This window comes from Myxocyprinus asiaticus, chromosome 50 (genome assembly GCF_019703515.2).
Source record: "Myxocyprinus asiaticus isolate MX2 ecotype Aquarium Trade chromosome 50, UBuf_Myxa_2, whole genome shotgun sequence".
NCBI lineage: Eukaryota > Metazoa > Chordata > Actinopteri > Cypriniformes > Catostomidae > Myxocyprinus > Myxocyprinus asiaticus.
In genome coordinates this window covers 20,744,386-20,769,893 of record NC_059393.1, presented here as the reverse complement: position 1 = coordinate 20,769,893, position 25,508 = coordinate 20,744,386, and the positions used below count along the sequence as shown (strand labels likewise).

The following is a 25,508-nucleotide window of genomic DNA, read 5'->3' as shown; positions in this document are numbered from 1 at the left end:
TTATAAATGCTTTATATTTCCATGTCATTGTCTATAGTGTGTATACTATAGTAATGAATACACACAAACACACACACACACACACACACACACACACACACACACACCACATCCTGTGTACCTACACACATTCCTGTTCTATGCATTTATACATGTGATCAGACAGGGTGTTATATAGCAGGGTGAGCTATAAGCCGATCAGCCACAACATTAAAATCACCTGCCTAATATTGTAAAGCCCCACTTCGTGCTGCCAAAACAGCACAAACACGCATCTCAGAATAGCATTCGGAGATGATATTCTTCTCACCACAATTGTACAGAGTGGATATCTGAGTTACTGCAGACTTTGGCAGTTCGAACCAGTCTGGCCATTCTCTGTTGACCTCTCTCATCAACAAGGCATTTCCATCCACAGAACTGCTGCCCTCTGGATGTTTTTTGTTTTTGGCACCATTCAGAGTAAATTCTAGAAACTTTTGTGTGTGAAAATCCCAGGAGATCAACAGATACAGAAATACTCAAACCAGCCCATCTGGCACCAACAATCATGCCACGCTCCAAATCACTGAGATCACATTTTTTCCCCATTCTGATGTTGATGCGAACATTAACTGAAGCTCCTGACCCGTATCTGAATGATTTTATGCACTGCACTGCTGCCACACTGATTAGATAATCGCATGGATGATTGTTGGTGCCAGATGGGCTGGTTTGAGTATTTCTGTAACTGCTGATCTCCTGGGATTTTCACACACAAGAGACTCTTTTTCACCTTTTTAATGACAAATGGTTAATACAAGTGTTTTACCTGGCAAAAACTCTATTCTTGTTGCCTCTTTCCTTTCCGTACTGTACAGACTGTGCCTCTGTCCTCCCACTGCAAAAACACAACAGTGTCATTGTCATATCAGAAAACTCTGTGTTAGACTCGAGACAGACAGCTTTAAAACTGGTCATGAGCCAAAATTTCAAAGAAATGGGTGAAAAAGCTAACAATAAAATTTTTAGGGCTTTTGATGGTATTCGGTACTGTATATATCAATATTCAGATTTTTGATCTGAAATGACTTAAAAGCGTGATTTTTTTAAGGTGCACTTAGTAACTTTTTTGTTTGTGTCATTTTGGACTTACAGTGCCATCTAGCGACATGGAGACAGCATCATTCAAAATCAATAGTTTTCAGTTACAGATGCCATTGAAGAAATTTACTATTAACAGTCTGCCATGATTCATTTAATCCAAGAGTGAAAGTGTCCAACAACAGAGCGGTTATTGTGATTAATCAGGTAATATTCAGCTGGTCATGTGATCTCAACATGGCAGCCCCTACTGAAAATAAGGAATTATGTTAGATACATATGCTGCTTACACAGTGTCACTGATTCCATACATTTAAAATATTTTACATTAAAATTCTATTTTTCTAAAGTATTATTATCTCAGATTACATCTGAATATTCTTTTCAAAAATACATATTTAATGGAAGTGCATGATATCCAGTTAAATAATAATAACTTATGAAATCAAATCAGACATGACATGCTTGCTCAGGTAAAATTTATTTTATAAAAATCATAAATTTCATATATTGTTCTCAGTAGCAGTGCTGCAGATTCAGCAGAAAGCGGTGCGGAAACACTGCGTTTCACTCATAAATCGCATAAAGCAAAACATGAAGGGAGTGTAACATGAAGCGTGATTTTTTGGAAACTTAACTGCCCAAAGAAAAAGTTCATTAACATTATTGCATACTTATATTCATAACGTCAACAAAGTCACTGCAAATATATCATAATTCAATATATTCAATATATGACCCAGTCCTGAACTCTACTGGCATTAAATATTTACAATATTTAGAACATCTCGTTCATTAATTTAGGTTTCAAAATGTATTTCAACTGCTCTGTTATCCACACCATCCAAACAAACTCACGTTCCACATGTTTAAACATTCTCACCAATAACGAAACTTGGATCCAAGGGTGAAGTACTGCAGGAAGAGGTTCCTCTCGGGAGGAACGGGCCGCTCAAGTCTGAAGAACGTGTGATGCTCCACGCAGGCCTTCCATAAGTTCTTACAAGCTCTGTAGTTCATCATGTTGAAGCCCAGTAAAGACTCTCTATTCTCATTCTGTGATTTAGAGAAATAAAGACGGGATCGGGAAATGTTGCGAGCCGGATTTAAACTATCATCATCCTTATGAGAACCACAACTGTGGATGTGCACTAACCGATAGACCACAGTTCCAACAGCCTCTTAATGCTTTTACCAAAAACTGGAGGTACTGAATTTCAAGCTATTGCAAAAAAAAAAAAATCCGGGCTCTATAGTGGCTGAGTTTGGACTTTTGTATGTAGAAACAACAAATCACGCAAATAAAAAATAAAATAAAAAAAAATTTATTCAAAATTGTTCGTTTTGGGGTTTATTTTCTTCTTCTTTTTTTTTTTTTCCTCCCCTTTTCTCCCCAATTTGGAATGCCCAATTCCCAATGCGCTCTAAGTCCTCGTGGTGGCGTAGTGACTCGCCTCAATCCGGGTGGCGGAGGACGAATCTCAGTTGCCTCCGCGTCCGAGACCGTCAATCTGCGCATCTTATCACGTGGCTTGTTGAGCACGTTACCGCGGAGACCTAGCGCGTGTGGAGGCTTCACGCTATTCTCCGCGGCATCCACGCAAATCCACCCATCGAGAGCGAGAACCACATTATAGCGATCACGAGGAGGTTACCCCATGTGACTCTACCCACCCTAGCAACCGGGCCAATTTGGTTGCTTAGGAGACCTGACTGGAGTCACTCAGCACGCCCTGGATTTGAACTCACGACTCCAGGGTGGTAGTCAGCGTCAATACTCGCTGAGCTACCCAGGCCCCCATTTTGGGGGTTTAAATATGTAGGCCACATGCACACTTTTCCGTTTAAATTTTCCATTTCCAAATGTCATCGTTTTCCAAAGTATACGGTAACAGAATGTTTTCGAAATTCTTCACTTCTAGTGCAGATGAGAGGCGTAAATGTAGCAAAATTAATGCATTTTCAAACTAAAACTTATTTGTGTGGCCTTAGTGTTCGGAAAGAGATACAAAACAATTAAAAAATAAACAATCTTGCTTATTGATAAATAACATGATTTTATAGCCAACAAATTTTTTTATAATCAAATGCGTAAATTCGTACTTACCATTTCTTTCCTTAGTTGGATAAAAAACTGTTTTGATTTAAAATATATTTTTACAATTTTCAACCTGAAAGATAATAGAAAGCGAGAGAGGGATTATAAAAGATAAACCAATGAGTTGTTTATCGACAAGCCAAAAAGGAAACCGCTAATTGTGAAACCAGATCAAATATTTTTGCCAAAAAAATTCAACCCTCTCAAATAACATTTTGTTCAGAAAATCTGTATACAGTATTAAAGATGTAACTGTCTACATGTTTATACCATTTTATTAGTAATTATGTTTTTGCTAGTGTGCCTTTAAAATCTCTCTATATACTGTAAATGACCTTTGTTATGATTGGTTAACATGATTGCGAAATGCGTAACATTGGCTCTACATTACAAACCTGTTACAATGTACATTGTATAAGTATTGAAATAGTATTATTTAAGCATTACATACACTTTAAATGTCTTTTTGAGTATTTTAATGCAGAAAAAAACCAAAAACATCTCTCACCATGGAAAGTGGCTGATTCGTACCCTGTCCTTATAGATGGAGATGCCAGCAGACAAAACTCCAATGTAAATCTCTGTGTTACAATGGTCCTGAAAACAACAATAAAGAGTTGGAAACTGTAAGGATGCTGTTTCTATGGCAACATCAATATCATGTTGTTATTTTGGCGTTTAGCTTACTGAATTGGTTTTAAGGACGGATGCACAATAAATCAGTGACCAGAACAATCAGAACAATATTATCTTTTTTTTTATTCATTTATATGTTTTAATTATTTAACAAGAAAAGAATATCAGGGCTTATTTTGTTTTTGCAATTTAAACTAAATACTAATTTTCCATTCAAAAGTACTAATCAGTTACCTTTCTCTTCTGTATAGTTAAGTTGTTTCAATATCTAATTTTCACTTGAAGCATGTTAAAATAACGATTGGAGCTTTAGTGATAACGCTAATCTTTTATCGCATACATTTCTTCCATAAGGATTTCATAAGAGTTCTAAGCCATGAACCAAACCACCACATCCGAGGTGATGCCGGATGTGTTCCAATGTGACGATTACTTCAGCAAATATGCATCTCTATGCTTGGTAAATGAACAGATTTTAGTCTGCGAGTAAAACAGTATGCCTGTTGAATTCTATTTATTCATTAACGTTAGTGACTGTCTATCTGTGGACATTTATGACATTACCCTCTTTGCTATGCATTAATTATCCGGTTCCCTGACTGAATGTTTTTACTACAAGTGTGATGAAACATCACTTGTGAGGAGTTGTGTTTGACAACGGTTTAGAGTTTGTTAAAACTGTAATATTATGATGGGACAGAATATTTAAACTGGTTGCATAATGTAGTAAACTGAACTGACCGCTTTAAAACGCTTCATCCATCTCTATGATAGATGTTTTCATCTGTTTGAGTGAAAGCATATGTGTTTTGGTGCGCATGCCTTTGAACGGCCAACATTAACCTTTGTGCGTCAATAAAAAAAAAAAAAAGTTACTCAGAGGTCCTTAGAGGACAAAAATGTCCACGTCAAAAAACTGCCATAATAATATTATAATTTTTTATATTATTTTCCACTTTCACTGACTTTTCACTGATTTTTTTAACCAACATCAGCTGGTCATAACTACCAAATATTCATTCATTTTCAGGATTTTAACCCTTTACATGCCAGTTTGTTTATATAATGCCTCTGTTGTTTTTTTACACACACACACACATTTCTCAATACACACATACAAAACACACTCTGACATCCATACCAACACACCCACACAATTTTAAGTGCATCATTTATTCAATTGGCCTGCAGTGCTCTATAATACAGCAAACAGAAAATAGGGAAAAAGCTTGTATTTGCTCCACAGGCTAAACATGAGAAAAATGGCGCCATCTGGTGGAAAATATAAAAAATTTTACATTTTGAAGCCAGGACTCCAAAATGAAAGCATAATATCATAGAATTCATAATGTTATGCTTTAATGGCACTGGGATCAAGTATTGCAGTTTTAATGGGTTTCAATGGGGACATTTTCGTCCTGAAGGTCCTGCGTGTAACTATTTTGTGTACACAGTGTATTATAGATGTATTATAGGAACTAAGGTTGAAATATCAAAATTCCCCCAAAAATACACACCTTTGGCAAAATGTATGCCGTTGGCAATAACAGAGCCAAAATGATCGGAAAAACAAAAATGAAAACGACAAAAATGTCCCTAAGGTCGCATAAGCGTTAATTATGTTTAATTACGTATACAAGTCCCTGCGGACTATAAAGACGTAGGACCTTTCATGTGATGAAATAAAAACAATGACTTATTTTCCGGAAGATACTGTAATAGGCTGTTTAGTAGCAGGTTACATTGTGACATCTTACCTTTTTTTTTTTTTTTTTTTTTACTTTTGTAGTGACAACATGCGCCGTTATTGTCACACATCCTCTAATGTGTGTTTGGGGTAAATACGGAACAGGAGGGGCAGATAATGGAGAATGGTCCGTTACTCACCCGAGCATAGTGCAATTCCACGCCATACAACTCAAGCGTCTGTGCAGCATTCAAGTAGTTAAACTCTGACTGAGCTGGTGTGAGTCCACTGAAAGAGAGAGAGAGAGAGAGAGAGAGAGAGACTCAATCTCAGACATCCACAAACAATGACCTGCCTTGTTCCTATAAATCTGCCAGTGTGTGCATGTGTATTTGTGTGTATGTGTGTGTGTGTGTGTGTGTGTATGTGTGTGTGTGTGTGTTCAGCTGTGACTCTTTGTTCTGCAGTCTCCACTGACACTCATTTAAATATGCAGATCTGAAACACAGTGGAGTATTTCATGTCTCTGCTCTTACTTGTGCTCTTGATGAAGTTTGGCGACTTCTTTCTCAAAGTCCTGTGGTGGGTTGGGAATGAAGCTGTACTCGGAGAGGTACCCGGGCAAATGTTCAGAGTGACTGTAGTCCCCCAACTCAGCTGAGACAGAGAAACCATACAAAAGTGAGACGCAAATGAGGCTTCATGGCCGAACATAGTAACACCAATACGACAGAGTAACAGAAACTGAGCCTTGGATGTCCTGGAAACCGTTTAAAGTCAAACATGAAAAATCAAAATGTACCCCATTTTCTTTCTTAATAAATGTATTTTTGCCTCATTTTCGGAAAAAAAATATCAAAACACCCTTAGAAAAAGATACATTTACCCAAGAAGGATTTATTTTATTTTTTTTACAAAAATGAGAATTGTTTACAGAGAATATACCTTAATTCAAGTTTTTTTCATGTTCTAAACAATATTTAGTGAGGTTTACGCTAAAAACAAGAACATGAAAGAAAAATAAACTCAATTCAAGCTATTGTTAAAATGTTGCTTTTTAAGTAAATTTGTCTTGTTTCAAAGGTGTTTAGATATGTTTAATGGAAAACAAGACAATAATGAAATAAACTTTCATCAAAATGTAATCATTTTCTCCGCCTCTGGAACAACTGTTCCTCCCTGCTGAGGTCATCAAGGCCAAGTGGGCGGAGAAAATAAATATTAACCAATTATATCACAGCTCACATTTCAAGAGCCAATCAAATCCAGATGGATAGAATCAAGTCCCACCTTACGTTATTTCCTTCTAAACATTCTGTTTCACTTAAATACTTAATTTAAAAAAAGTTAAATGTGTTGTGAATACCGTTTAATTGCTTTAAATATCATATTTTGTGGTATATTCTAAATTAAATGCACTTTTTCCTTCTTTTTCCTCCCCTTTTCTCCCCAATTTGGAAAATTGCTCGCCTCAATCCGGGTGGCGGAGGACGAATCTCAGTTGCCTCCACATCTGAGACCGTCAATCCATGCATCTTATCACGTGGCTTGTTGAGTGCGTTACCACGGAGATGTAGCACGTGTGGAGGCTTCACGCTATTCTCCGCGGCATCCACGCACAACTCACCACGCGCCCCACCGAGAGCGAGAACCACATTATAGCGACCACAAGGAGGTTACCCCATGTGACTCTACCCTCCCTAGCAACCGGGCCAATTTGGCTGCTTAGGAGACCTGGCTGGAGTCACTCAGCACACCCTGGATTCGAACTCGCAACTCCAGGGTGGTAGTCAGCGTCTTTACTTGCTGAGCTACCTAGGCCCCACTAAATGCACTTCTTAAATGAGCTCTTTTCATTCAATAAAATACAAATTTGAAGCAGGATTATATCAGTAAAATATGCCAGCTGTAACCAATGTAACTTTATCCCGATACAGGTTACTAAAACAGATTGTTTATTATGTAATAATGTTACATTAGCCAGATTATTGGCTGTTTTTCCAGTCTTATTACTGGAAATGGGTCAAACAGAGACAGGCAGAGACAAAAGACAGATTATGGACTATTTCGCAAACTATACAGCCTTCGTGCATCCTGTACAGACTGTTATATCACCAACCAAACAAAACCGGAGTTCACAATAATTTCCTTATGTTTGTGAGTGTTTCAGTGAAATTGACATTTCAGGCGTCATGAATGGAAACTAATATACTTATCAGAATGTAGGAAAGTTTTTTCTTTTCTCTTTGTTTAAAGAAAATGGCAATACTGTCAGAAATGATTGACCGATATATCGGCCAGGCTGATTAATCAGCCGATATCTGACATTTTTAGATTTTCGGTATTGGCCGAATTATTAGAAATGTAAAATTTGAGTGCACATTTCATGTTTTCAAATATTTTTTGAGTGAATTTTGAGTGTTGAGTTTATGAAAAACATATGATTTTTTTTTACACTTATTTATTTATTATAAAATGTCATACATTTTGTACACGTTTTGAATAATATTCCATGGCGAAATCCATGTTACAATGTAGCAAAAGGTATAATGATTAAAAACCTATTTAAGGGTAGCTTATATAGGGTAGCTCAGCGAGTACTGACGCTGACTACCACCCCTGGAGTCGCGAGTTCGAATCCAGGGTGTGCTGAGCGACTCCAGCCAGGTCTCCTAAGCAACCAAATTGGCCCAGTTGCTAGGGAGGGTAGAGTCACATGGGGTAACCTCCTCGTGGTCGCGATTAGTGGTTCTTGCTCTCAATGGGGCACGTGGTAAATTGCGCGTGGATCGCGGAGTAGCATGAGCCTCCACATGCTGTGTGTCTCCGCGGTGTCATGCACAACGAACCACGTGATAAGATGCGCGGATTGACGGTCTCAGAAGCGGAGGCAACTGAGACTTGTCCTCCGCCACCCGAATTGAGGTGAGTAACCGCACCACCACGAGGACCTACTAAGTAGTGGGAATTGGGCATTCCAAATTGGGAGAAAAGGGGATTTTTTTTTATAAGATTACTGAAATCGATTTTTGATAAAAAACTCTAAAACTGACTTTGTTCTGACTTGGTTAAAAATAATTCAAAAGTGTAAGCCAAATAAAACAATTTTCGAATAAAACAAGCGACTAAAACCACCACAATCCAGTGTTTCAGAGACAGTGGCCTCACTAATATTCAGTAATATTTACCTTGAACAGCATAAGAAGCCAGAAGAACTGCAGTATTCTGAGGGCATGGAAGCCTGGCAGAGTGACAGAATAGATATTAATTACGTAACATTGGCTAATTATTATTCCAAAAAAGTAACATGTCATGGGAGAGTTATTGTCACTGTTTCTCTAGATATATTAGTTTGTATTTTTGGAATTTGTGCTTCTTTTATTTCATTATTACAGGAGGGCAGAGAGAGAGAATGGAATCGAGACATATTGCAGGCCGGGTTCAAACCTACATTCCCTGCATGAGCACCAAAGCTAGAAGGTGTTTAATATGTGCTAACTGCTATGCCATGGCTTTGACAGCTGCTTTGTCATTTTTAATCTAACAGTACTCCATTTATACGTTTTAAGGCTGAGAAAACGCTCACCTTCCAGTCAGAATATCCTGTTTCAACTGCAGAAAGTACAAATACCTGAAAAGAAAAAGAAAAAAACCCCTGAAAAAAATATTGATAAATAGCAAAACACTGCCTACATCAATGTAAAGACGGTGTTATTTTTTTTTTAACATTAACACAAATTTAAGAGTTAAAAATATCCATAGGAACAGTGGCAGTACTAGGATTTCTGGAGGGGCACAAGGAAAATCTAGGGGGTTATGCTCCTCCCTCCCCCCCCCTCCCCTTGACCCGGCCATGCACTGGAATGGTTTTGTCTTAGCTCTTATAATACTCTTATAACTTGATACCTTTATTTATTCATTTGATATATAACTAGTTGACATGAAATTTCAAGTCGTTTCAGCCATGTCCTGCAAGCTATAATTCATTAAAAAAAATACTTAAACGTTTTCTGAATCTTGTATAATATCAATACATGGAGATGTACGTCTTCAAATTAATTAATTATTAATTAGAGTACATGCAATATTAATGGGTTTAAAGTTTATTATTTTTATAATATTTACACATACTAAATGAAAAATTTAATGAAAAGCAAAAATTATATAATGTATAATTATATGCACGGTGACCAGTTACAGCACCATAAATGTACACATTGCTTTATACATTTATTTGAATTATAACGGTTACACGGAACAATAAGGTTCTATTTGTTAACATTTGAATTTAACATTAGGTATCATGGACTAAAAATGAACAGTATATTTTAAAGCATTTTCACTGTAAAAATGCCCTTAATTTTAACGGTAAAAGAACGTAAAAATGCTATAGTACAAAAACGTTAATTGGTTAATAGGTAGTTTACCAATTAACATATATGGTAAAAAATAATACAATATTTAAAAAGACAATACATGTAATTTTACTCTAAAATATTGTAAAAAAAAAAAAAAAAAACAGATGTAAAAAAAAAGCATGATTTTACTGTGTAATTAACGACAAAAATATTTATATGATTAAACCATATATACATTTAATTTTTACGGTACACTGCTGTTAAAATTATGGCTAAAAACCAATAATCGAGTGTTTCCAGTCCCTGTGTGACTCACCACATTTCATTATATTTTATGGGAATAGTTATGTTTCTTCTTATTTTTTATATCAGTTATGTACATTGGGGTGTTCTGTGTTATACTTTATTTAATTCAGTTCATGTTTATTGCATTATTTTAGTGTCACATGTGTTCTGCTGATGTTGTTTTACATTTCTGTAAGTGACACTGTGCACCATCTCTACATGTGTATTAATTACTGCTCCTGGGAGGGCCACTCTTGATGAACTTTAAGTCAACTTGTGGTCTTTTGTAGTTATTAGTGTATCAAGTTTATATCATTTAATAACATAAACGGTGAACCCTAAAATACACAGGCATCAAAATGACATCTCGTAAAGCCTGAAACATGTTCACCATATTTTTACTGTGAATTTCTGGCAACTCCAGCTGAGGGTATTTGACAGAAATGCAACAGATTTTTATTTTCACAATGTAAAGTTAATTTATAAAATACAATTGTTATTTGTTAATTCATAATGCATTAACTAATGTTAACATAACTTTTAATTTTGAACTTAATATTAACCAAGATTAATAAGCGCTGTAAAAGATATGTTCATTTTAAGTTCACGTTAATTCAACGAATGTAGTAAATTCATTTTAACGAATACAACTTTATTGTTACGTGTTCCGTTATAACCAACTATTTTCTTGTAAAAAGTTAATGTCCATGTTATTTGACAACTACGTATATACTGTACAGATGGGTGCGAAAATCAAAGTATACCTTGTGTACTCCTCTTGTAGTTTACTGGGGTCGCACACGAAAAACTTCACCCTGAACCTCAAATTATGTGGAGATGGCTCTGAAAATACAATTACAATCAGAGAGCCTCATAAAGAAAATTTCAGTCATATAAAACACCATAAAATATACAAAGAAATACAAAAACCTACTTTTCAGTTGTTTTCTAACAGGTTTGTTTGGATCCAGCCACCTCTGTAACACAGATAGTCAAAACCGATATGGAACAGTCTGTACGAAATTCATGCCACCTTTTATACGTAGTAAAATACTAAAGTTTTCCTGTTTTTACTGTTACAACAAAAACCGGTAAAGGTAGCAGCCGAGTTATGTGGAAGACACCAAAAACTGCTCGTCCATTTCAAACCGAGGAACATCAAGCGCAATGAATTCAACATTTACGTTGTTTTACTATGAGCAGAAGCCAACCGTGGCATTTTAGCTTGTGACGTGACCTTAGAATGAACTTACTGTTCACAGTCGGTTGAGCAGACGCTCCACGAGTGAGTGTGTAGAAACCTGAATAAGTAATGAACAGCCTCATATTCGCTACAAATAATAAACTAAAAATGAAGTAAACGATGGAATAATATTTTTGTATTTTGCATAAAATAATTTTTTTCACATTTTTTTTGGCTAATGTTCTGCTTAAATGAACAGATATTTATGTGTGACCTGATGTCGACGGCGACAGATAAGTGACAGGTGAGAGTTTACCTGGCTGTAAGAGGAATCGTCTGCTAGTTGAAGGCTGAAGTAGTCTCGCTCGGTTAGCTCCAAGTGTTTATACACTATGTCCAACAAGACTCGCCCCTGATCTTGCTTCTAAAGAGAGTGGGAGGAAGTTATTAGTACTGGAAAGTTCTAATCGTGATATCAAATGTTAAATATCATCATCTAAATTTTAAATTGGCCATTTCATGGAAGGATTTCTCATGTTCTTACAAATAAAGAGCACTACACGGTCAGACATCGAACATTCACAACACAAAGCTCCCTCCTCAGTCCCCCTCGAAAATATATTGAAACCAAGTGGCAAAAACAAAACAAAAAAGATGTACATATTAACATAAATTCATGTTTTAAATGTATTTTACATACCGAAGTAACCTAAGTAATGTACTTAAAAGTAAATAACTTACTGTAATTGAAAGTCAAGTTACAAGAATTTAAAGTGTAATGCGTTACAATACTTATTAAATAAACATTAATTAGATTACAATAACTAATTACTTTGCAATCAGATTACTTGCTCTCATATCAGCGTTTCTCAGATTAAGCATTGGGTTTTAAAATGGTTTTTTTAGGCAAGGAGTTCAATTTGAAAATGTGTCTCAGGATCCTCGTGTTCTGCTCCGTCTGATTGAACCGCCCCTGGGCTCAGAGTCTGATACGTTCTGATCTGTCTGACGAGTCTTATATATATATATATATATATATATATATATATATATATATATATATATATATATATATATATATATTAATTACACCCTCTTGTGGATTAAGGAAACAAAGTCAATTTAAAATCTGGTGATTTTAAAATTCGAAATTTAATTCGAATTTTGGTCATATTTAAGGAAAAAATAAAACTTTTGTTTCTCAGCTCTGTTGACAGCCCTACCGATAATTCATGCTGCGCATCACCTTTTTCTTTCAAAGTACGCGCATAACGGCAACACCAATTTTGGTCCGAGAACGCACATACATGATGTACGAAGACGAGATACAATTGCATTATCTAGGTCTGTTAGTATGACTTCGCAAAAATCGGATTGGTTTGATTACAGTTGGACTAAAGCTTGACACAATGTGTAATCGAATATTTGAAGGCACGACGTCAGATGAGGAAGTGCTGAAAATACACGCAGCATGTCAATTCTGTCTTTCGAAGTACATGCAAAATGGCAATTGTGGTCCGATAAAAGTGTACATGCTGGATGAAGCCAAGCTACAATCGCATTATCTAGGTCTGTTAGTACGACTTCGCAAAAATCAGACTGATGCGATTTCAGTCCGACTAAAGTATGACACAATGTGTAATAGAACATTTGAAGGAAAGACGTCAGATGTGGAGATGCCGACAATACATGTGGCATGTCAGCTCTGTCTTTCGAAGAATGCCCTCAATGATGAGGCCAATTGCGGTTAGATTAATGTGTATACATGCTGGACGCTGCCGAGCTATAATCACATTGACTAGTTGTGTTAGTCAGACTTTGCAAAAATCAGACTGGTATGATTGCAGTCAGACTAAAGCTTGACACAATGCATAATCAAACTAAACACCTAAACCTAATTATCAAAATAAATACATGTAGTGCATTTCGACTTATAAAGCTTTCATGACATTTTGAAAAGAAAAATTATTGTTTTAATCTCTAATCAAATTTTATAAAGTGCATGTAAACGTACTGAAAGATCACTTGGATTAATTTATTTTGATATGAAAGAAGCTTTGAAAATGTCTGAATCTCGAAATTTGGCCTCCTTTTGGAATACAAATCTAAACTGAGTTTAAACTCATTTCGCATACAACACAAAAAGGACATATTCTGTTATATTATCCGACCAGTAATGAGAGTTGATTAGCTTAATTACAGAGGTCAAATGTGCATGGAAGTGTCTGTTTGTGTGTACTCACATTGACTCTGAAGCTCTGCACTGTGTTGTCCAATAGTAAAACGTTACACACCACCTGCGTGTGCTGTCTTTCTCTGACCTCCTCCAACGCTCCCACATCGTAACTTCTGCCAGCAGGCAACCGGAAGCGGGCGGTCATTACGGTCCGGACTACGTCTGCAAAACACACATGACGGCTAAAGGCCACTAACATACAAGACCGATGTTCACCATGGTGCACTTTATTAAAGCAACAGAGTTGCTCGGTGTTCCACAAAAGACGCCATTTGGAATGACATGAGGGTGAACAAATACAGCCAGAATTTGTATTTTTGGGCAAATTAACCCTTTAAGTAGTGTAAAATATAAACACACACACATGCACATGTGATCCTAAGGCAGACAGCAAAGACTATTCACAAACATTCATCTGTACTCCACCTAAAAGATTCTGTAACCAGCGGAACTGAAAAGTTCTCTCAGTTTCTCTCAGGAAACGTGCTTTATAGATTTTAGCTCAGATGAATTTACAAGTCCCAATAGTAGAAAAAAGCTTCCAGTTTCTCAAAACAGAAAAATCAAAATACGGCACTCACATAACATTGTCAACTGAAGAAACTTGAAGTCAGTAAGAGTCAGGGTTAAGATCATTTGGATTCGTCTGATTATTAATAAAATGGAACTGCCTAACAGATTTCTTTTTATTTTACAGTGAGCCAACCTAATTCAGTTTGAGACTGCCGAAACATCATCTACTGTTCAAGCCATTCTATGCTATTTTAGTGATCCTAATCTGTCTTTTCAAAGTGATCAAGGCGATTTTCTGTCATCTCTCAGCTTCACAAAGACAATCCACCCACTGTAGATCTTCAAAAGGAAAAGACAGAGCAATTCCAAATGGGGACACAACAACTGAAGAGTTTTTACATTAATGCTGACACCAACATTGGTACAGTAAGACTTTGCCCTTGAACAACACCTTGAAAGAGAGAGTAGCATTCTCAGTCTCAATTTCCACAGCAAAGTTACATTTTTTTATTGATATGTGAGTCATAACTGGAGCATGTCAAACATTTTATTATTTCCTTTTTTCCAAAGCAGAATTCTCAAGAGTCTCTGGCTCTAGGCAGCCTACTCTAGAATCTTTGGTTCTAAGGGCCCCATTCTAGTGTCTTTGGGTTTGGATAACCTACACTATTGTCTTTGGAGGTCATTCTTTTGAGCAGGCATGGGCAAACTATGGCCCGCAGGCCAGATCAGGCCCTCCACATGGTTTAATCTGGCCTGCGGCTCATTATTCTGAAAACGTTTTTCAACTACCTTGCACTTAGACCAAACCCACCTCCAAGAGATTTAAACATGCTTAGGGTTGCCAGATAATTTGAAATGCAAACCCCCATTCAAAGCTTTATATTTGCACTAATCAAAAATAATCTATCTATCTATGGTTAGATGTAATTTGTCCAGTCTGGCAACCATGCATGTAAGTGTGCTTTCTCTCTAACCCCGCCCCACCTCTGAAAAAGTCTGGCGATCTCCAGTGCAATTTCCTGTGCAAGGAAAAGTGTGATGCAGCCTCTCAAGTGTCCATTCATGAGGCTGCTTGTACTTGACATGCTAACAAATGCAACAAAAGAGCATCATGTAAGCCCATTTTATTTGTGTAACTGAGAAATGTTAAAGTCCTTCGCACCTGTATGCCAATCTAACTCTTGCATAAATCATTCATCATAGCCACGCAGCCTGTTTTATTTAGTTGTGTGCTAAATGGGATGCCAAACCATTGGCGGACAAACACAAAGGCCAGGCCCGCATCATGACCCACTTAGCACGTAAACGGGTAATGTTTTGAGAATAAAATAAGTAAACAGGTGTGCTTTGCATTAAAATACAGCTTTCGGAATCTTTTTTTTATTTTTTTAATAATACGGACCCCTGATGTAGAGAAAAATTAACTACCAGGGAAGTAGTGATGGTAAAATAAACAATAGATAAATATATTCTGATAGAAAAGTATCTACCTTTGTAGAGCAATACTTCAGGCAATTGCAGAATAGTTCCATCAGTCACAAATACACTTCAGAAAACTGTGCATCATGCATTAGAATAAGTACATAACTACTTCTGGGCTTAAAAAAATACAAGAACCAATCAATGCAGAACATTCTATCTTATAAGGAATAAGAACTACTCTAGAATCTTTGGTTCTAGGGGCCCCATTTTAGCGTCTTTGGCTTTTGACAGCTACTCTATAGTCTTTGGCTTTGGAAGGCCCACCCTACAGTATTTGGCTGCAGATGGCCCACCCTTGGGTCTTTGGCTCTAGACATCCCATTATAGTGTCTTTGGGTCTTCGATTATCACTCTAGAATCTGAATTTTAACAACCCACCCAATGGTCATAAGCTCTAGATGGCTCATCCTAGAATCTTTTGCTCTAGACCAGTGGTTCACAACCCTGTTCCTGGAGGCCCCCCAACACAACACATTTTGGATATCTCCCTAATCAAACACACCGGATTCACCTCATCAGCTCGTTATTGGAGACTCCAAAACCTGTCCTGAATTGGGTGTGTCAGAAAAGGGAGATATACAAAATGTGCAGTGTTGGGAGGCCTCCAGGAACAGGGTTAGGAACCACTGCTCTAGACAGCACACCCTACATTATTTGGTTCTAGAAGACTCACCCTACAGTATTTGTCTTTAGATCAGTGGCTCCCAACACTTGTTATCAAGTGTTTTTGTCCTTACTTGAGAAGCAACATAAGATATTTAAAAACTTGCTTTAAGAGAATGTATTTTTTCACTTGGTTATACTTCTGCGAGTGCAGTAAAGACAAAATACACTTATTTTCAAGATCTATTCTCTAAAAGCAAGTCTAAAAATCTTATATGCTGCTTCTCAGGTCAATGCATCTTTTTTAAAGGATTTTTTAGATATTTTTAAATATTTGTATTTTTAATATTATATTCAACATTTTCAGATAAAACATTTTATCTTCTGCAGTATAGCTGCTAAAGAAAATGTACGTTGTTTTAAATGAGTTTTAGATATTTATATTGGAAAACAAGCCAAAACAAAAACAAATCAAAAACATATTTTGTTGCAGTGTATAATGGGGCAAAGACTACCCTCTCTCACCTTTCTGTTCACTTCAATCCATCTTTAACTCTAAAAAAAAACAACTCTCTCTTATTAATAAAGCTGCATATTGCCAATTTTCTTCACAATAAGAAATGCACAGTGACATTTATTATGATGCAATAAGTTGCGAGCCATCACGTTATAATCTAGCTGCATTAAGCGTGCATGCTCGAGGGATGAGCATCCCGCGACAGAGTGTGCCTCAGCCGGATGCAGTTTCAGTCTCCCCCCTTAGATTGGAACACTTCGCCCAACTCATAGAAGAGGCGTTGACTGCACAGAGAAACGCCAGTTTCGGAGTTTGTAGTTATTTACATGACCTGCTTCCGTATTATTTGAACTTTAATAAAGCTATAACGTATTAAATATAACTGCATTAAAGATGTAATGCTGGGGTGTTTCCTTTAAAGACGCTCGACACGCAAGTTTTGCTTCAGCAGAGCGGCAGCTCCAGCTCCACAACGAGAGAACTTCTGTATTTACTTATTTTGTATTTTTGCATTATAATTCCCTCATAATTTGCGATCTGCATCACCTTGAACAGTTTGGAGTGCGTCTGGACTGTGAGCTGTGTAATTCTTCCTCTCCTCTTAGGCGCGAATTGCAGTGCTGCTTTCGCGCGTCATCATTACAGTTTAATGTGATCTCATGTTACGTTAAATGAGATCAAATGACTATTCGACAATAAAAAAAAATTGTCGACATTGTCGATAACGTCGACTAATAGTTTCAGCCCTACTCTAGATAGCCACTCAATGAGACCCGGTTGATTCACAATGCTTTCCTCTGTGTTGTAAACAGAACTTGGGAGGAAAGGACAAAATTTAGCCCCAGGGCAGCACACAGTGCCCAGGTTATGAGCTTATGTGATGCTGTATACAAAGTCCCTTTCCAAGAACACTGGCTTAACACATTCTCAGCACATTAACTGGTGTTAAGGTCAGGTAAGGTTAGTCTTTACAACCTGGGGGTGACTAGCATTTCTTAATTCTTGAACAGGTAAGTACTGAAGCTCCTCTTCAAATTTTTACAATCAAATAAGGCAAAATTAGCCTTTCCATAGAATACTCAAAACTGCTTTCTCTTCCCAGGAAGCCCTTTGAAATGGCATTTGCATCCTTTGTCATTCACAGTTGTTGGGCATTGGCAATAGTTTATTTTTAAAAAATGTTCAGTGGCTCCATTTTTAGATGCACCTAAAATCTCTTTACACATGTCAGTGCTTTACAAAACAAGCTCCCATAATGCCTAAAGGCAGCTGTGTAAACAACCAAGGGTCAGAGTTCATGACCTTTAGGAGCAAACATGTGACCTTTTATTTGGGTCACAGCCGCCCATTCAAACTCCCACACCTAACTATTACAGTCATTAATCTAAAACACAATAACATGGAAAGGTATTGTCAGACAAAATGTATAACCAAATCCATAAAATCTTCCATTTAACCATACCTGAACTGTCTGACATACGTTTGATTAAAAGTTCCATCAAGCATAACAAAAGTATTTTACAAAGCAATGCTATCGAATTACTGTCAAGTCTTTTAAACAAGTGTCCCATTTAAAGAGTTAGTTTGCCCAAAAATGACAATTCTATCATTTTCACAAAACACAACAACAGGAAATGTTCGGCACAACATTAGCCTCAGTCGACATTAGTTTTGTGTAAAAGGATGCAATGAAAGTGAATGGTGACTGACGCTAAACATTATGCCTAACATCTCTTTTTGTGTTCCACTGAAGAAAAAAAGTGATAGCGTACAGGTTTAAAAAACAACACGCGGTAAAGTGAATTGACAGAATTTTTATTTCACTTTAAGAAATCTCACAGCCTCTGTTGAAGCTTTTCCTCTTGTGATCCTCTGTGAGATCGCACATTAGTCCTAAAAATATCTTTCTTTTCTAATACTTCTGCTATAGCAAACTTATTTGTCCTGTGTTACAACAGAAAGGATTTTTTGGATAACCTTCTAAACAGCGATGCAATGTGTGTGAGAGAGAGAAAGAGTGTGGTGGAACATGTCTCTTCTGTAGAAGTTTCCCCGGAAGTCAGCGAATACCACAAGCACAAAGACACTCAAGATTTTCCACTGAGTAGGGTTCAGACCACGAACACCTCAGAAAAAAAAATCAGACAGTAGGGTTACAAAATGAGTTAACCCCCACCCCAAAACTCTCTCTCTCGGTCAGCCCCCATAAACCACCATCAAAATATTTCCATCTTTGTCCACCTTTAAATACTTCTCTCTTATGTGCAGTCATCATAACCTATAACCAAAGCAACCAATGCTAGAACAGTGGTCCTCAACTGGTGGGTCACAGATAACTAAGCTTATCAACTTTTAAAAGGGAAGAGAAAATGCTTCCCATTCCTTTTGATGTTAAAGGCCGTGCGGCGCAATTCATCTGTTGTTTGGTAGAAGCTAGCCAAATTAGGCAGATGCCAACGTGGAAAGGTTGCGTGAAATGCATTCATCCCCAAAACCCTTGAACAAAACTATGCAAGATAAATGAAAATACAACCTAAGCTACGTTAAAAATGGTTCACTAGCAAACAGGGCTTGTTACAACCCAATGCGTTTTGTGTGGTGAACTGTTGGCTGACGAGTTAATAAAATCATTAAGAAACCAAATTTGTCGGGGCCTGGGTAGCTCAGTGGTAAAGACGCTGGCTACCACCCCTGGAGTTCGCTAGTTTGAATCCCAGGGCGTGCTGAGTGACTCCAGCCAGGTCTCCTAAGCAACCAAATTGGCCCGGTTGCTAGGGAGGGTAGAGTCAAATGGGGTAACCTCCTCGTGATCGCTACAATGTGGTTTGTTCTCGGTGGGGCGTGTGGTGAGTTGAGCGTGGATGCCGCGGTGGATGGCGTGAAGCATCCACACATGCTATTGCCACTCTCCGTGGCAATGCACTCAACAAGCCACGTGATAAAATGCGCGGGTTGACGATCTCAGACACGGAGGCAACTGGGATTCGTCCTCCGCCACCTGGACTGAGGTGAATCATATGCAACCACAAGGACTTAAAAGCACATTGGAAATTGGGCATTCCAAATTGGGAGAAAAAGGGGATAAATCCAAAAAAGAAACCAAATTTGTCAATTTTGCAAACCAGCCCATCTAACATCTTTGAACATCTACATGTACAGTCCTACATCAATTATTCTTGGTAAGCCGACAACATGTAAGGCTTTACTTTTTCAGAGTAAGGTCATGAACGGTTTAAGCAAAAAATTATCGGCACACGTAGATTTTTGCTCAATTTCATGTTGCCTGTAAACACCTTTATCAGCGTTCTTATCGGCTTATCCAACGTGCACAAGTTCTGTGAGCATGACTGTTTACGTTTTTACATAAAAGCAGAGGATAACCCAATGATTTTAAATCTCATGTAAATGCAGGTTTCTTGCATTGTCTGATTTTTTGAATAAGCGCATTTAGCATGTAAACTAGGGCTGCACAATGAATCGCATACATAAATGAGATAACAGTTACAGTTTTCACAATTAGTGGTCGACCAATATGGGTTCTGAACGGCCGATGCCGATTTCTAGACAGCCGGATGGCTGATACAAATGCCGATATACATAATACAATTTAACCACAGCAAATCAGATATACAAAATATGTCTAAAGTGAAAGGAACACTTATTTATTTTTTTTATATATATATTTACACAAATTCGCTTAAACTTCTATTGACGTAGCTTTTGGTAGATTATATAACTGACAACAGGGACAGTTAATACTTTTGTTAATCTGCCATGCGAATAATCGCAGATAATTGCAAAATGATCAAGTATAGGCTATACTGGTCTATCATTAGCCACAATTAGCCTAACGTGAAAAATACGTTCCTGACCTTCAAAAAAATTATATTTACAACATTTTTTTTTCTTCTTTGCATGCAGCAGTCTAGCATTACTCAAATCACTAACACGTCAGTTGCTCGAATTCTGTGTTTAGCTAATTTTGTTAAAATTACAATAACCATTTTATTTTTTATGCTGCTAAGAGGGCTAGTGTGAACTTGACCATTTAGGCACCGTCTTGATTTACTGTTGTATAAAGTAGCAATAAAGAAAATCAGAAATCGTTCTCAGCTTGTTTTTGAATGTGTAGCCTACAAAACGAATCGAATCTGGGTCCTGAAGCAATGCCAGATGTGAACCACTGATTGGTCTGCCAATGCCACCTGTGTCATTCATTCATTCATTCATTCATTCTGCATTTAACATATCATTCATGCTCTTAGTTTCCTATTCCTATTGATTTGATCACCAAAGCCAGCCTTACAGAAACACCACTGACTTACCTGTCCTAATGCAATAAAAACCACTTAAGCAAATGCAAAGTTGCATAACATGTCAATCCTGGTGTGAAAAAGAGAGACTTCATCCTATCACATCTTGCATTACAGTACACACACACACATACACACACACCAGGGGGACAGAACAGGAGATGATGTCACCAACTCAACCGGGGGAGCTGCGTAGTGCCCAGAAAACAATTCAAACAAACTGCTGTTACATTGCACCAATATAAGGACATCTTAACATTACACAGTAGATACAACCATATCATTTGCATGCAAAGGATGAGAACTTGGGTTATGTAATGATGTGGAAGAGAAAAGAAGGCACAATAGGGCACAGTTGAGATGCACAGATGTGACCTGCACCTCGATTATATATCTAATATGACATCTGAAGCATACTGAAAATAAATTGTTTAAAGGGTTGCCAGTTATTGAGCACAAAGATAAATACATTATGCATGCAATCCATAGAACAAATCAGTCACTGCATGCATTTGTGATTTATAAACCTAGATTATCTTGGTATCCTGCACAAATGAAACACTGAGTCATTACATAAAGGCATTTACATGGATGCAACCAGTCCTTAAATTCAGGTTGGCAGAGTAGGTGAATGCATGCTATATTCCACTGCCTGTGCATCATTTAGAGCATTTGGAAGCTTGCATTGGCTGGTTTGGTTGCTATGCAATGGGATTAAAAAAGGAAGGGCAAGCATGCATGTATGGGTGTCTGGTGACACCAATACAAAAAGATAACACATAATGCATGCTTACCTTCATATACAGGTCTAGGAGAGTCCAGTGAATTAAAGGTGATCTTGAATTATGATGAAAGAAGAATAGGAAGGGGGAGAAAGGCACAACAACGGTAGCTCATCCGCATGAAAATGACCACATTGCTGTAGATGCTCACATTACATTTATTTCAAAGGGGCCTCTGGCACAGTTCTAAATGCCAATTCCAAAGGGAAATGCAATCCGGGTTTCTTCTTAGGTGCAGTGAATGAAATAAAAACCCCGAACGCGATTGCAATCCTTTCTGTGGCCGCTGTTTAGCTCTATAATCCTGCATATGTCTCTGTATTGCCTGCTGCCACTGGCGGTTGCGGCTGCAACGTGCAGCGTTAACATGGCTCAACCGCTCAGGCCCCGCCCACATTCTCATAGGTCTGCACACGGGGGCGGGTTTATGTGAGGGGGCGTGGCCTGGAAAGTACATTTACGTAGGTTGTGCTTTCACTCTGTCAGTCATCCATTTTTCTTTTTAACCTGCCTCCTGCTGTGTTCAAAAGCATTATGTTCAGAATTTGATAATAGATAGATGGTATTTTTAAATGTAAAATACCATGTAAACATCATTGCATATGAATGATTACCTTGTATAGCAACATTGACGCTTTTCACCTCTCAGTCATTCTGCTGGTTCTCATAGTGTTGTATTTGAAGCGGATCATTGAGGCTATGATTCACAATGTTTGTCAGTTGAGGGCGCTATTGTGCCACTGTTGAATGTGAGAACCACAGGAAAAAACAATGCTGCTCATTTGTTCGGTTTTGGTCTCAAAATTATCATTTGGAGGGCTGGGTTTTGGAATGAGGGGGCGTGGCTAATTCAACAGCTCAGTTATGTGAAAGCTTCAGAATGCTAAATTCGCCATGCTTTCTGGACATGTACCATGGTAATCTTTGAAGTTCTTGGAGGACGATGTAAATACTATGGAAAAAAATAGCATAATTATTCTGTACCATGTTATTACCATGATTTTTGGACATATACCATAGTATTTTTTTATTTAAATACCTTAAAATACCATGTTGGGTTGCATGATTGCTAGGGTGTTTTTTGTGCTTGCTAGGTCATTGCTTACTGGCCCACCGCATGCCTCTAGAAATGGCCTCATTTTAGTCTCTAGGTATATGGCTCATATTTGACTATGTGTATATACAATATAGTCCCCCCTTCAGTCTATGGAATAATTTCACTTTTTTTATCCCTGACCTTAAAGAAATAGTTCACCCAAAAATGAAAATTCTCTCATCTTGTACTCACCATCATGCCATCCCAGATGTGTATGACTTTCTTTCTTCCGCAGAACACAAAGATTAATAGAAAAATATCTCAGCTCTTTAGGTCCATTCAATGCGAGTGAATGGTGACCAGACCTTTGAAGCTCTAAAAGCACATAAATGCAGCATAAAAGTAATCCATACAACTCCAGTGGTTTAATCCATGTCTTCAGAGGTGATATGATAGGTGTGGGTGAGAAACGGATCAATATTTAAGTCCTTTACTATAAATTCTCCTCCCTGCCCAGTAGGTGGCGATATGCACAAAGAATGCAAATCGCCAAAAACAAAAGAAAAAGGACTTAATTATTGATCTGTTTCTCACTCACACATATTACATCGCTTCTGAAGACATAGATTTAACCACTGGAGTCTTGTGGGTTACTTTTATGCTGATTTTATGTACTTTTTTGGGTTTCAAAGTTTTGAACACCATTCATTTGCATTGTATGGACCCACTTAGCTGAGGTATTCTTCTATAGATCTTCGTTTGTGTTCTGCAGAAAAAAGAAAGTCATACACATCTGGGATGAAATGATGAAATTATTTTATTTTTGGGGTGAACTATCCCTTTAAATATGAGCGATGATGATGATGATAATAGTGATGGGTATTGAAGCAAGTGACACTAACAACTACAATGCAACATATTACTAAAAGGCAAACTTCTTCACTCCAGATTTTGAATATGCAAATACCTCTCTTTTAAACCATAAAACTGAGCTATAAACATGATAAATGCATAATTACTAGGGTCAATATCATGAAAGATCAAAATGTGTCACCTTGGGTGTTCCAAATTTTTTTTTAAACTACATAATCAAGAGCGCCATCTACCGGACAACATGTGTATGTCGCATTGCAAAAGGGTGACCTGAATCTACACTTCAAAGAACACAGTTACATCATATTATCACTATTGCTTGAACTCTGTAATTTTAAGGTTGAAAGGTTCCACAGTCCCTGGTGATCGTTATAAGCAGGTCTACATTTGGATTAAACTACTGGATGGGGTTCAAGAAAAAAAACCTGTCTGTTACTAGGCAACCATTATGAAGTCATAGGGTGATTCTAGAACACATCACTGCTACAGATCTGTTTCCAGCATATTCTCCTGTAGTAAAACACATAATTTGTTTGTGTACAGTTCAGGCGGAAACCGGGGCCATAAAATATGCTAATTAATTGTGAAAAGTCAAATCATAGATGCCAGTTTGGCAGTTGGAAATGGACGATCATTTTGTTAGTTTTAAAGCCATGTCAGATTGGAAATTTGGTGTTAAACCATACAATGTAATATTATTAGAAGCAACTGGCAAAATCCTCAAGTTATGTGCAAAGGACCTTTTTTTAGACTAGAAGTTTTCAGCTACTTTTAAGTTTATGTGTTAGTAATTTATTCCTGTTTAAATTTGGTTTTCATGGCCAATAAAGGCAAGTAAGCTACTCAATGTAACATGACGACTGGGTCCCTGTATGATATATTTGATATTTCTAGACCATATTTACAACTTCTTAATGTTCGTAATTCACATTAAATGCATTAAAATGAAACGTCAACATTATATAACAACGGAAAACGTTTTCATCAGCGGTAAAAAAATAAATAAAAAATAAAAATAAAAATAAAGACGCTAGTTTTGTTAACTTTAGCATGTTGCTAACTTCAGAGCCACGCCCCCTCCAAAGCCACGCCCCCAAAGACATGCCAGCCAACCCGATGGCACCAAACCCCAACGCGCTAAACAATTGACAGGCGGAGAGCGTTTCTGATTGGCTAAAAAAGCACGGGCCGCTACACTGACTCTTTAATTGTTGTTTATAAATCTTAGGTGCCACAGAAATATCAGTGCACTTATTTCAGTGCTCTCTGTCAGGTAATGGAGGCATTTTATGGTTTGATCTTAAAAATCGCAACTTTATAGCACTTTTAAGGCGTTAATGCGACACAAATTCCTACTTCACAGAAATGTGTTTAATTATTTGCTAATATTATTATTATTATAGATGTCATATATTAATCCAATAATATTAATATAAAAAATATAAGAACTATAAATTATAATAAACATATAATACCATTTAAAATAAATCTATAGGCTAAATAAAGAAACAAACATGCAAATATAAAACGTTTCCCTTTGAAATTAGGAATTGACTCATGACTCCAAACTGAGCTCTGACAGTGGAATGTATCAAAACCAAGAGGAAGAGGGGTGTACATCGAGTTGTCTTCCAAAATGTACTCTTATCGTGTTGATTAAAAACTCGCGTTATCAAATTTTAGTGAATAAAGATCTTCAAAATAAACAGTATAACAAGTATATAAGCTCAGGAGTTGAAAATAAGATTTATATTTGTCACAAACTGACGCGTTCCCCCTTTCCCGGCGCTGTAAATCAGTGTAAACTGCGAGTGCTCGTG

At 37.3% G+C, this 25,508-nt stretch overlaps 1 protein-coding gene across 2 annotated transcripts in view; it reads right to left on the bottom strand.

Moving 5' to 3' along the window:
• LOC127438766 (tyrosine-protein phosphatase non-receptor type 4-like) overlaps positions 1-22,089 on the bottom strand; it is a 42,505-nt gene extending 20,416 nt beyond the window's left edge. The window contains exons 1-13 of one of the 2 annotated variants that reach the window (XM_051694608.1): positions 21,792-22,089; positions 13,574-13,728; positions 11,647-11,754; positions 11,082-11,124; positions 10,912-10,990; positions 9,091-9,135; positions 8,693-8,745; positions 6,041-6,161; positions 5,705-5,792; positions 3,690-3,778; positions 3,191-3,254; positions 1,967-2,139; positions 812-880 (exon numbers count right to left, since the gene is read on the bottom strand). In XM_051694608.1, the coding sequence (XP_051550568.1) occupies positions 812-880; positions 1,967-2,139; positions 3,191-3,254; positions 3,690-3,778; positions 5,705-5,792; positions 6,041-6,161; positions 8,693-8,745; positions 9,091-9,135; positions 10,912-10,990; positions 11,082-11,124; positions 11,647-11,754; positions 13,574-13,711 (1,070 nt within the window). In that variant the 5' untranslated portion in view covers positions 13,712-13,728; positions 21,792-22,089. Of the gene's footprint in view, positions 1-811; positions 881-1,966; positions 2,140-3,190; positions 3,255-3,689; positions 3,779-5,704; positions 5,793-6,040; positions 6,162-8,692; positions 8,746-9,090; positions 9,136-10,911; positions 10,991-11,081; positions 11,125-11,646; positions 11,755-13,573; positions 13,729-21,009; positions 21,071-21,791 lie in introns of those variants that run through there. The other variant, XM_051694607.1, reaches the window with a different exon arrangement.
• Between the last annotated feature and the right edge of the window lie 3,419 nt (positions 22,090-25,508).